This window comes from Schistocerca gregaria, chromosome 3 (genome assembly GCF_023897955.1).
Source record: "Schistocerca gregaria isolate iqSchGreg1 chromosome 3, iqSchGreg1.2, whole genome shotgun sequence".
Classification (NCBI taxonomy): domain Eukaryota; kingdom Metazoa; phylum Arthropoda; class Insecta; order Orthoptera; family Acrididae; genus Schistocerca; species Schistocerca gregaria.
Genome location: NC_064922.1, coordinates 860,614,687 through 860,628,067, shown reverse-complemented (window position 1 = coordinate 860,628,067; position 13,381 = coordinate 860,614,687). Strand labels below are relative to the sequence as shown.

The 13,381-nt window shown below is 39.7% G+C and overlaps 1 protein-coding gene across 4 annotated transcripts in view; it reads left to right on the top strand.

Moving 5' to 3' along the window:
* Positions 1–13,381, top strand: part of LOC126354866 (forkhead box protein J3-like) — a 49,565-nt gene that overhangs the window by 7,020 nt on the left and 29,164 nt on the right. For all 4 annotated transcript variants that reach the window (XM_050004858.1, XM_050004855.1, XM_050004859.1 and 1 more), the window contains exons 2-4: positions 5,073–5,368; positions 11,407–11,530; positions 11,712–11,867. In XM_050004858.1, the coding sequence (XP_049860815.1) occupies positions 5,163–5,368; positions 11,407–11,530; positions 11,712–11,867 (486 nt within the window). In that variant the 5' untranslated portion in view covers positions 5,073–5,162. The remainder of the gene's footprint in view (positions 1–5,072; positions 5,369–11,406; positions 11,531–11,711; positions 11,868–13,381) is intronic.

Here is a 13,381-nt window from a genome sequence, read left to right as displayed (position 1 = left end):
CTGTGTGCCTGACACTCTGACCAATCTTTTCAGTTACTATCAAATGGGTGAAAGTCAGAAATAGCAACTGGCGGTGGTGGTGCTTACTGCAATAGTAACTATCATCAGTCAGTCACTGAGCAGCATTTGTTCAATCTGCTGCATCCCTGGGGTGGTGAAGCAGCTGAATGGGTTGAAAATAAATAAATCGCCAGGTCTGGATGGGATTCCAATTCAGTTTTACAGAGAGTACTCTACTGCATTGGCTCCTTACTTAGCTTGCATTTATCGTGAATCTCTTGCGCAGTGTAAAGTCCCAAGCGACTGGAAAAAAGCACAGGTGACGCCTGTATATAAGAAGGGTAGAAGGATGGATCCTCAAAATTACAGACTAATATCCTTAACATCGGTTTGTTGCAGGATTCTCGAACATATTGTCAGTTTGAATATAATGAATTTCCTTGAGACAGAGAAGTTGCTGTTCATGCATCAGCACTGCTTTAGAAAGCATCACTCCTGCGAAATGCAACTCGTCCTTTTTTCACATGATATCTTGCAAACCATGGATGAAGGGTATCAGACGGATGCCATATTCCTTGACTTCCGGAAAGCGTTTGACTCGGTTCAGACTCCTAACTAAGGTACGAGCATATGGGATTGGTTCCCAAATATGTGAGGGGCTTGAAGACTTCTTAAGTAAAAGAACCCAGTATGTTGTCCTCGATGGTGAGTGTTCATCGGAGGTGAGGGTATCATCTGGAGTGCCCCAGGGAAGTGTGGTAGGCCCACTGTTGTTTTCTATCTACAGAAATGATGTTTTGGATAGGGTGGATAGCAATATGCAGCTATTTGCTGATGATGCTGTGTTATACGGGAAGGTGTCGTCGTTGAGTGACTGTAGGAGGATACAAGATGACTTGCACAGGATTTGTGATTGGTGTAAAGAATGGCAGCTAATTCTAAATATATATAAATGTAAATTAATGCAGATGAATAGGAAAAAGAATCCTGTAATGTTTGAATACTCCATTAGTAGTGTAGCACTTGACACAGTCATGTCTATTAAATATTTGGGCGTAACATTGCAGAGCAATATGAAGTGGGACAAGCATGTAATGGCAGTTGTGGGGAAGGCGGATAGTCGTCTTCGGTTCGTTGGTAGAATTTTGGGAAGATGTGGTTCATCTGTAAAGGAGACCGCTTATAAAACACTAATACGGCCTATTCTTTAGTACTGCTTGTGTGTTTGGGTTCCCTATCAGGTCAGATTGATGGAGGACATGGAAGCATTTCAGAGGCGGGCTGCTAGATTTGTTACTGGTAGGTTTGATGATCATGCAAGGATTACGGAAATGCTTCAGGAACTTGGGTGGGAGTCTCTAGAGAAAAGGAGGCATTCTTTTCGTGAATCCCTACTGAGGAAATTTAGAGAACCAGCATTTGAGGCTGACTGCAGTACAATTTTACTACCGCCAACTTACATTTCGCAGAAAGACCACAAAGATAGGAGAAGAGAGATTAGGGCTCGTACAGAGGCATATAGGCAGTTATTTTTCCCTCGTTCTGTTTGGGAGTGGAACAGGGAGAGAAGATGCTAATTGTGGTTCGAAGTACCCTTCGCCATGCACCATATGTTGGATTGCGGAGTATGTATGTAGATGTAAAAACTGAACAACTTTGTTTAGAGACATTTCCTGTGGTGGCTCAGACATGGTTAAATGCCTTATATGAGACACAGAAATATCAAAATATACAAGACAAACTCAGGACAGACAATGCATATGGGAACAAGGTCCACACATCAACTTTGTAAGCAGGCGAGGAAAGTCTATAGAAATGACCAGTCTCGACACTATTTGTCATACCAAATGAAATAATTTGTTGGTACAGTGGTGTGTTTTTGCTTTACTCTTTGAGGGGGCTGAGCTTGTACCTCAGCATATAAAATATTAGATCAATGTATAATAACATGAAAAAGATGGAGTACTTAACTTTGTTACAATCCATGTCCACAGGAATGTCATGAGTATCCAATACTGTCACTCACTGTGAATGTGTCAGTTGATACAGAACAAGATACTAGTCTTCTAACAGAGTGCAACTGACCATAAACTTTTATGCAAGGTTCTGTATAATACAATTTATGCACTGCTGTCTCTGTAGAGAGACGACGCCATTGTCTCAGGTGGTGACTGCTGGGGTGAGCGTCACTGAGTTGTGACATAAGCAAGCAAGCCCTCTAGTGCAGTGGCGGCGGCGGTGGTGTGTGTGTGTGTGTGTGTGTGTGTGTGTGTGTGTGCACATGCCCGCGGGCGTGTTTGTGCCCATGCCACAGTCTCATTCATTGTTGCTTCTGGTATGTGGGTATGTTTATTTGTGATTCTGTCACCAGGTACCATCCACATCAAGGTACTTCATTCCTCAGACAACTTCTCAGTTCTGATCCGGTTTTGCATACTAGAAAATAAAAATCAGCATTGTTATCATTCTTGTAATTGACTTCTAAAAAGATAATTTTCTAGTAATTCAGAATATAACTGTACGATTCTCTTATCAGATAAAGAGATGGTTTCCCTTCTTTGAAGTCTGACACCAGGTTCGTAACATTCCATTGATTCCCATTTTAAAAAGAGTATGAAAGTAAAATACTTTTGTGTCATGCCTTTGGAACAATGGCTTCATTCCACTAACAGTCCTCTAAAAATTGATAGGAACTTATTACATATTACTCCTTTTTGGTTGCAGATAGAAGTCAGGGCACCCATCTTCAGATCTTTTTCGTGAGAAATTTGTTGTGAGTGATTTGAGGTTCTTGCTAAATAGAGATATGTATCTGCAAACCCAAAAAGGTGTTTCCATGTTAATATTCTTTGAGTAGAAAGAATTCTAAAATGAACATCCACCCCAGATCACATGCAGGGTATGGTGTTCTCTGTTGCAATTGATTGAGACTCTGCTGCATTCAAATCGGACAAGAGAGATGTGGCCACATCTTGAAGTAGTTGTGAAAGTGCCGCATGTGAGCAGGGTCCACTCAATAAGACAATCTGTGGAGAAGTGCTCACTCTCTGATTTTAAAAGAAGTCTCATAAAAGATTTTCATGAATAACACTGAGAATTGCCTTCTGGTTGTCAAATTCAAAGATTGACATGCCAATATATTATGTATGTATATGTTTTGTAATGCCATATGGTAATACACTAAACTCCACTAACCTGGCCATTCCTGCCACACATTGGTGCTGGATTAGTAGAAGTGCTGTATTATTGAAAGTGTCTGAAATTTATGTTAATAACATAGCAGATATACTTTATTAGTTCAAAATAGAGCTTTAAATATGTTGGGGATATATTTTATTAAATCTAAAGATACAATTGTAAAAAACATAGGGCCTGTGGCTTTTCAAATCCAAAAATACATTCATTAAAAAAAAATGTTGTTCTTCAATTTGTATATAATTATATAGTAGTACTGGATTTTCCATTATTGGATTGTAATAGTACTGTAACACTCACTTTAAAATATGTCCCAAATTTTATTTGTCACAATGATGATACACAATGATTGTGTGCTTTATCGCACACAACTGCTTCACAAGCATTTCATTGTACTGCGTGTATTTGGTTGTTGCATAATGTACTCCAGGAAGAAGTTTGCAGCTTTAGCAGCAGCAGTGTGAGAAATCTTCATGCTCTCACCTCCGATGTGCTATTCTTCATCACTTTCATCAATACTTTCCTGCACTCTTTTGATTATTTCTTCATCTTTTAAGGTTTGGTTTATCTCACCATTTTCTTCTTTCAACCACTTAGCAAAATCTTTGTCAATTTCTCGTCCTTCTCCTCCTCCTGGAAGCTTATGGAACATACCAGTGTACAAAATATAAGCAGTGGATGATTCCAAACTGACTGGCTCATCGCTGTTCTTCAGTAGTGGATTCAACCCTGCATTTGTGAACGACCACACTTGTCTCCAGCTCTTCATTATGGAAGTGCTCTCCACTTGTGGGGCATTGTCAATAACAAGGACAGCTCTCAGTGGAAGCTTTTTCTTCTGCAGCTCTTTTCTCACAGCTGCTACAAATATTTTGTGGAACCACCAAGAGAATATTTTTCTGTTCACACACATTGTCTTCTGAGTGAAATATTGCACTGGCAATGTATTTATGTCACTGTGTTGCAACACACCATTAATGTTATGCACTGTTTCTGTTGCTTGTACCCATGAGCTTCTTTCTCATTCTTGGCAGGTAATGTTTTTCAGGGAAACATTCTGTAAAAGAGTCTGTTTTCATCAGCGTTGTACAGGGCATCAGCATTTAAATCTTCTTCCTCTATTATCTTCCATATCTTCTTTGCAAACCCCTCTGCATCTTTTTTGTTAACTGAGCGACTTTCCCTCGTGACTAAGCTACCGAAAACAGTATCTTCTCCTTTTTGCGGTTTGATAGGCCCTCATTTACTGCAAACAAATTAGTACCACCAGATTGTTTGTAAACTGCAACTGCTTTTTCCTTTATCATCAGGCCAATAGCTGGAATTACTTTACTGTGTTGTTGTATGAACCATCTATAAATAGCTACGTGCAGTTCTTCATTCTCCCTCTTTGACAAAACCATCTGTTTTCCCAACTACCTATCCATTTGGTTGTGTACTGTCAAATAAAGCCTTCTTTCTTTTTAATGTCATAAAAAGTGGTTTTTCCATCATTGTACTCTGCAGGAGTGGCTTTCTGCGGAGAACCTCAGTTCAGCTTACCTAAATTATCAAGTTTCTGCTTGAAGTCTAACATAATATGTTTCCTTTTAGAGACATGAAGCTGCACTGCATAGAATGCCACAATTTCAAATACGTAATGCATTGTTTAAAATTGCAATTTAGTAACAACAGTGCTGTGCACAATAATTCATTGTTATGTGCCATTTTAGATGTGGAACAGATTACGGAGAGAGACCAGACTACCGAGTGCCTGATCAGTGAGAGTTTAGTGTAACGATGATAATAATGATGATGATGATATTGTTATTATTACTATTATTCTTTTAATTCCTGGAAAACCTCAATTCCTGCAACTATATCACGATATGTTACAGGTGGCAGGAGTGTGTTCGAGTCCGAATGTGGGCACAGGTGCAGCTTTGGCACACGAGCTGCTGTGGACAGGCTGCGAGACGGCGGGGCTGATGGCCGGCCTGGACCGGAGCCTGACCGCCGTGGACTGGCTGCCGCGGTTGAGTGCGGCTGCTGCTGCGGGCACTGGCCCCACCACACCGCCTCCCGTGGGGGGCGGCAGCACAGAGGCCGATGGGGCTGCCGAAGATGGGGTGGAGGGGACGGTGTGCACGCCTCCCGGCATCACAAGAGCTAAGGATGGCAAGCCACCACTCAGGTAAGGCAGCGACCTGCAGCCTGTAGCAACAGAGTGATCTTATCATTAAATAGATTGAACTGAATTATACCTGCAAGAAGTCCCTAGTGAAATAATGTGAGATCTACCTGGAAAGAAACCTTCATTGGGCTAAGAAAGAAAAGGTAGCTACAGAAAGTGTACTGGAATATCTTAAAACTAAACTTTTGTAATACTTCCCTATGTAATCACCGTTCAGATTACAGGATTTAATAAGATGACAAATTCTCTCTGAACTCTGCATAAAATACTTCCACCAGAATTTGCAAGGGGAGAAAGGCAGTGGAGAGTGGAACGAAGGCTGGCGGATTGCCCTTGGCCACAGCTGGCAAGGTTCATTCATTTGATTGAACAGCAGATTGGTGGTGATGCTTAAATTAATAGGCTGCACAGAAATTACATCAGAGCTAGCATATGATATGTCTGCTACCCCAGGTAGTCCTGCCTGTGATTGGACAGAATAAGCTTGTGACAGGAAGGGAATAGGATGTGCTGGTATGGTTCTCTGCACAGGACTTGCACCTACTGTATTTACTCGAATCTAAGTCGCACTTTTTTTCCGGTTTTTGTAATCCAAAAAAACGCCTCTGGCTTAGAATCGAGTGCAAAGCAAGCGGAAGTTCTGAAAAATGTTGGTAGGTGCCGCCACAACTAACTTCTGCCGTCGAATATATGTAGCGCTACACAGGCATGCTTTGTAGGCACAAAGATAAATACTGGCACCAAAACCTCTGTGTCAGTAAATAAATTTAAAAAAAAAAAAGGTGGAATACGAGCTTTTTTCTCCGCCCCGAGTTTCGACTACTGCATTTTCATACATTATCCAACGAAGTAAATACAAATTCCGTATTGTTCATCTTCGAATGTAGCAGAATTTCAATGTACTATGAAAATCCGACTGGCAAGACTGTTTGGGATGTTTGTCAATATGGCCAACTCTACGTTCTCAATTTTTTCCTACCTATGAGAAGAGATGGTTGCCAATAGGAACCTGATAAAATGTGAAGCACATGCAGTATTCTCTTCACCATAAGAAGAATACAAATATAAACATTTTGCCATGTATTCTTTCGTGTTTGCTGATATCTCATTTAAATCCTGCCTGCCTAATAAACTACGAAACTAGAGTGAGACAACAGCAAACGCGGAAGAATATACATATCGTGTCATGTTTATATTCGTATTATTGTTATGCCTAACAGTGATACAGTCAGAAATGAAGCACGGCAACTGACTAGATTTTTAAATATAAGATGACTCTAATTTCTGTGCAGAATTTGATGTACTAAAGAAGCGGCCGCAAAGATTTTCAAACGGACAGAAATTTTTGCCTAACTCTCGTTCAGAGCATGTTCTATCATATGCCGTCTATTATTTGATTCTTGTTGATCTTTATCAAAGAAAGCAGCAGTGTAAGTAACAACAAATAGCAGTCTCTTGCCATTGTTTCGCTAATGAGATGATTCCTCTCTTTTTTTTAAAAAAATTGTAAGCAGCGGTAGCGCGCACAAAAGCAAGCCATGCCGCGAGCGGTGACAGGCCATAAACACGCACTATCAGAATGCGACAAACAATGCATGACACAGTACAGTAATGCATTTTCAGCTCAGAGCGACGTAAACACCTATAACAAAGAAAACGGCACTTATCAGATCAAAGCAAAACAAGCAGTTGATTCAAACCAGACGAAGCACGTGAAAAAGGAAGTGTACCCATATAAAAACGGACGGAGTGCCTGACGCATAGCAATGGCTACCTGGTAAAGCTTAACTGGTAGACTTACGACTTGAACCAAACTATTGTAGCTGTATCGTCATTCATTCGACTTAAATTGTGTCTCATATTACAATGGACCAACTTTGTTACGATTTGGAGGTGCGGCCTAAAACTTTTCTCTCCCCTTGAATTTTGAGTCTCAAATTTCTCTTGCGGTTATTTCGAGTCTCATTTTTCAGGCACGGCTTAGATTCGAGTGCGGCTTAGATTTGAGTAAATACAGTATGCACTGCACAGAGGCGTGACCCATGTGGCAAGGGATTGGGAGTAGGAGTGTCATAATGGGGGACTGGGAGCTTCTGTAGATTGTTTGTGCACTGGAGTAACACTATGGGTGGGGTTGAAGGGGCTGCGGGAAAATGCTCCTCATTTCTGGGGACGGTGATAAGCCATCAGAGCCCTAGTGAAGGATGAGGTGAAATTGTTTTGGTGCAGGGTGCTGAGGGAGTGGAGAGGAGGGTGCTGGAGATAGTCAAAGAATTAGAGGCTTCTGTGGATAAGGCTCAGAAAATCTTATGTGGATTAGATTTGAAGGGTAATGCTTGTCTTTAAAGGTTTCAGTAAGACCTTCAGAATACTGGGCAAAGGGTTGTCCATCCACAGGTGGCTGGACTATATGAGAGAGGCTTTTTAGTGTGGAAGGGATGGCAGCTATTAGAACACAGATAACTGTTGGTAGTCAGTGAGTACGATACAGGCAGATGTTGTATGGAGCCATTAGGGAGATCGAGGTCAGTGTCTGGCAAGGTAGACACTGTAATCTCCCACTTCCTTCCTTCCTTCCTTCCTTCCTTCCTTCCTTCTTCCATCCATTGTCCAGATTAAACAATGCCCAGTCCAAGTAATTAATAAACAAAGTCTCTTGTGAAGACTTGAGAGGAACAATGATTACAATAAATTTTCAAGTTTGCTTAGTTTGTCATGTTGAGATGGCTCCAGTTCTTGTTGTCTAGGGGTCTGATTCTTGAAGTTGATAATCTAACATCAGGTCCTCATGGTTGATTTGAACTAAATAAATTGGAAGACTGTTGTTGCAGAATTTTTACTTAAATATATTTTCCACAGATGTTCTCACATTTCAGTATATCATACAGTATTTTGATTTTTTCATTGGCAATGCCAAAATTACATTGTTTGCTGCACCTATTATACAAAAATACATCCGATTACATCAGAGGCAAAGTTACGACTCCCACACTCTGCGGAAATAACAATTTTCTTAACAAATGAATTCCTACTAGTTTTCATACCATTATTAATTTCGATTGTTGTTTCATAAATGAGTCCAGAAATAAACATAGTAAACAGTACAGGAGTGTGTAATTAGTAATAGAAATTTTAATGTACATTCAGAACTAATGCTTATCAATTATAACATTGAAATTAAAATATTTTATAAAATAATTCCTTTTCATAAATTTTAGCTTGAAATATAGCATACTGTGTATAAAATTATATGAAAGTTTTCAGGGAAGCAACTGAGATAATATTAACCTGTCCAAAATTCGAAAAATAACACTGGTATCGACTACTACTGTTGCGGAAAAGTATTGTTAGGGTAGGATGTCCCATTACAACACTGTGTTGAGGTTTGGACCCAGATCATAGATATATCACCAATGAACCAGAACCACATGAGAGATTTGTGATTGTTACATTGCTAGAAGGAAGATGTTTTCTAGGTGATGAGGTTGGCTTATAAGGGTGCCATGCAGAAGCCCATGGTTGTGCTGTGGACTTTTTTTTATCTTGCCTTCAAATTACAAGTGTGTATAGATAAATGAGAAGTATATATGGGTAAGGGTGTGATTTGACAGGTTTATAATGAAGATGGGCTTGTGGTCCGATACTGATTAGCCCAAAATAAAAGTAAACAATAAAATACATCACACACACACACACACACACACACACACACAAACACACACACACACACACACACACACACACACACACACACAGTCTGTCATTCATCATGTGCATAAAGTATGTTGGTGTTTAGCTAGATGGCAGCAGTAGTGACAAGCAGGGATCTAGGTGGCATTGAGGTGGGGATGGTTGAGAGGTGATGAAGAAAGTGGTTTGAATTCTTGATGTGGGAAGTTAGGATGCATTTTTGGGTTTTAAATATTGGTCAACAAGAGCTGAGACTCTTTCTGGAGGAGAACAACAACCAATTACAATGATGCATCTAACATGGTTAAATTTATCTATTTTGGAAGGCATGTAGGAGGCAAGTGTGGAGACAGTAATTGAGATGAGGAGGAAGATGGGTGTGGGGGAGAGGTTCTGAGATGAGCCAAGGGATCTGAATCCGAATTGTAGGTTGGACTTTTAGGATGGTATCACAGTGTTTGCAGCTTGAACTATCAGGTAGTTGGTGGGCACCTGCTGTCAGGCAGTCACTGCTGTTCATCACAACAGAGGCAAAGCTGTTGCCTGCAGGGGAGAGAATCAGATTTGGATCTGTTTTAAGGTTTTAGGTGGCTACTCTTGCTTTTATAGAGAGGTTTGTGTTTTTAAGAAGGGATTTAGGAAAGGAGGGTAAAGCCAAGCTGAAGGTAAGGAATCACTGCATGGTTAGGTGGGGGTGGGGGAGAATCACAGTTGGGCGGAGGTATGAACTGCAAGAACAATGGTGTAGTGCTGGGTTTTGACTGGGTTAGGTTGGAGGGGAATGGTGGCAAACGACTGTTTCCCCTGAAGGTTTGGGGGGGAAGAGCGTAGGTCTTTGATGAGACCAGTATAATTAATTCTTTGTGTGGGGCTGAATGTGAGGCCTTGATATAGCACCTAAACTTCTCTGGGATTTAGGCTTTTTGTAAGTAACTTGAAACAGTGTTTTGGGTTTATGTGGATTCTGGATTTTACGCAGTATTGGGAGGGAGTTTGCAGGAACATGACAGTTGGAAGAGGTCAGCAAGGCAGGGTCTGCATTCTGTGAGGGGTTTGAGTGTGGTGGTGGAGGTTGGAGGAGATTGTTCAGGATAGGACAGATATTTTTAAGGCCGGTATTGCACTATTAAATTTCTTTGTCATAGTTGATATGTCAAATATTTTTGTCAAAGAAGTTGGATGGTGCAATAGGGCACTTTGTCAAATCTTGTCTGTCGTCAAAAAAAAAAAAAAAATTGATGAAATCTAGTGCCTTGCTGTAGATTTGATCATAAAAGTCACTTCTCTTCTGTTCACTGCAATGTGACATGTTACCACATGGAGCGCTAGCATCGCTGCAGCGTTCTGTCATCTGTAGTGTGTTTATAAACATGGCCGGTAAATACAATTGGTGTGTACCGACAAATACAAAATTAATAGAGATGTATGAAGCTGATAAGACACTTTACAATGTGAGGCACCCTGAATACAAAAATAGATTAAGAAGATTGGAGACCGAACCTAACCAAACTCTCTCCTGTAGCAAGGAATCTGAGTGTTACAGTGAGCCTGTCTTCTGCAGATATAGCAGTTCTTAAGTGACTATTGTGCTTTGTGATATGAGGATACACTTTACTGAGTAAATACTGAAATGTATGCTTATCCATTCTTATATAATTTATGTGTGACTTGACGTCCTCCATTACGAGCTCACGTAACAATTGTCGTCAAATGCTTTTATTGTCTCGTCGTAAAACCCACAGCTTCACCCAGGTATGTTTCCTTTTTTTTTCCCCCCCTGCTTCTCTTCTACATGTGCCCACAGTGCAATTGTGGTACTGCAACAGCTGCGGTTAATAACAAGTTGTTGTTACAGACATCTTGAACTTTGATGAAAAAAATATTGACAGTGTTCTATCCCTTTTTAGTGCAACGTCAGATATCTTTGTCAGATAAATTTGATGCATATTTCATCATATCTTTGATCAAATCATTGACAAAGATATTTGGTAGTGTAATACTGGCCTAAGCAGTGGTATTAGGAGGTGAGAGTTAACTTTTGGATGTGGTTCCTGAAGAACTTTTCAAGTTATTGGAGGCCAGGCTTTCAGATTGGGAGATTGGGCGGGGGGGGGGGGGGGGGGCAGTGTAGGTAATTGGGGTTGCACAGTAATGGTATCTATTGTGCGAAGAGAAGTGATCCAGTAATGCATTTGCCATGAGGATTTGTTTCTCATTTAATTTACAGCCACAATTGTATTTTTAATGGATGTGTTTAACAATTTGAACTGTTGGAAGTGATATTTTTGCTCTGCTTTAATGAAAGGTGTCTTAACACCAAATTTACACAATGACTGTTTTTTCCACAGCTATGCGAAGTTGATTCACCTTGCAATCAGCAATGCTCCCAAAGGGAAAATGACTCTTTCCGAGATTTATCAGTTCATCATACAGCAGTTTCCATACTATAGAGATGCAGGTACAGGGTGGAAGGTCAGTTAAGTGAATTAATATCTGTGATAGCTATTCAATGCTAAGTCACTATATTTTTCTTTTATGTAAGTGTGATATATTTCTTTAGGACATCAACATTGAAGGTTTTGGTTTTGTATATGTATTCTGACACTAAATGTTATATGATTTGAGATGTCAGGGAGATTTACTGTGTTTTCAGAATTCAATACGTCACAACCTGTCACTGAACAAATGTTTCACAAAAGTAGCTCGCTCAAAGGACGATCCGGGGAAAGGTAGCTACTGGCGTATTGATTATTCTTCTAGCCGAGAGGAATCTTTCACCAAGAAGAAGAAAAGCACTCAGGCAGTTAAGGTAAAGATTATAATATAAAGTTACATAGTATATTTACAGTGATTTGTATTGTGTTGAATGTAAAATAAGCAAAAATCAAAAAGAATACTGACTGTATATATATTGATACAAATACTAGTGAGTTGTTAATTTTAATATCTGAATCGGATCTTGATTTATATCCTGCAGGTTCTGTAAACCATGTAAGTGACAGTCTGGTTGACAGAATAATATAATAGTAACATTTCACACTGAAATCTTTTTGTCTTTCCTCACGATAATTAAGATCTGCCAAGTCTCACTCCACCAATGGAATTCGTAATTTCTGTAAAGACTTTAACGTGTATATTAGTAACAGTGTTGATCTCAATAATAATTTTGCAGTTGAATGTAAATTGACATCATCAGATTATTTGTTAAATTATCATAATACCATACAATATGAGATCAGTATGCCTATGTTGTACGTAAGCGTCCATCATTGTCAGTACCAGCCAAGAGTACAAGACAGTAGCAATCATGAATAATGGCAGATAATTCCTTTCATAATTTACACTGAAGCCAGAAAAAGTCAGATGGTGGACTGCGATTTAAAACTTGTGCACACTGCTCTTTGGAAAGTATTGATATCAGAGATTATTACTAAGCAAATTCTCGGTTTTATTATTTATGTGATATTACAATATTCAATAAATGAACATTGTAAAATTTGTTGGCAAGTGTGAACATTGTACTTGAGCAAAAGTCATGGTGTTCGTGATAAAACCTGGAGAGCGAGGAATCTACCTTAACATTGCAAAAATTACTTATTTAAATGTTTAAGGACATGAAAGATAATAATTTGAAATGCCGATGGGAGAACTGACAACTTGGAGGAGCAGTTAGCGTAAATAGTTAGATAAGTAAAAATATAGTGAAGAGATAAAAAAAGAGGAGGAGTATGTGGTAAACAGATCCAATATTAGAGCTCTAATTGTGTTATGTGAGGGAATACAATTTATGTGGAGTATTGGTGTTACTTTCCCTATTTTGTTTCATCTGGTTTCCCCAATTTGGCAAAAGGGTGTCAAGGGGAAGTCACCATCTGGTTGTCATATGTTGGAATCTGGAAGAAGACAACCAGTGACATAACAGTTGTAAATTGTCTTAGCTTTGTTGGGAAAGTACCAGAGCTCCAAGTGCCAATAGAAAGCACTGATGCTCAAATCGTTATAGGCACTGAAATCTGGCTAAAGCTCAGCCGAAATTTTTGCGAAGAACCTAACGGTGTTCCGATAGGATAGGCTAAAACACGGTTGGTAGTGGCATGTTTGTTGCTGTCAGAAGGAGTTCATCTTGTCGCAAAATTGAAGTAGATACTACTTACGAGGTAGTATGGGCAGAGGTCACAGTTGGCAACCGGAATAAAATAACAATTGGATCCTTTTACCGACCTCCTAATTCAGTTCAAAGAAAAGTTGAGTTTGATTTCAAACACCTACCCGAGTCACACAATAATAGTTGGTGTTGACTTTAATTTATCCTTGATATGTTGG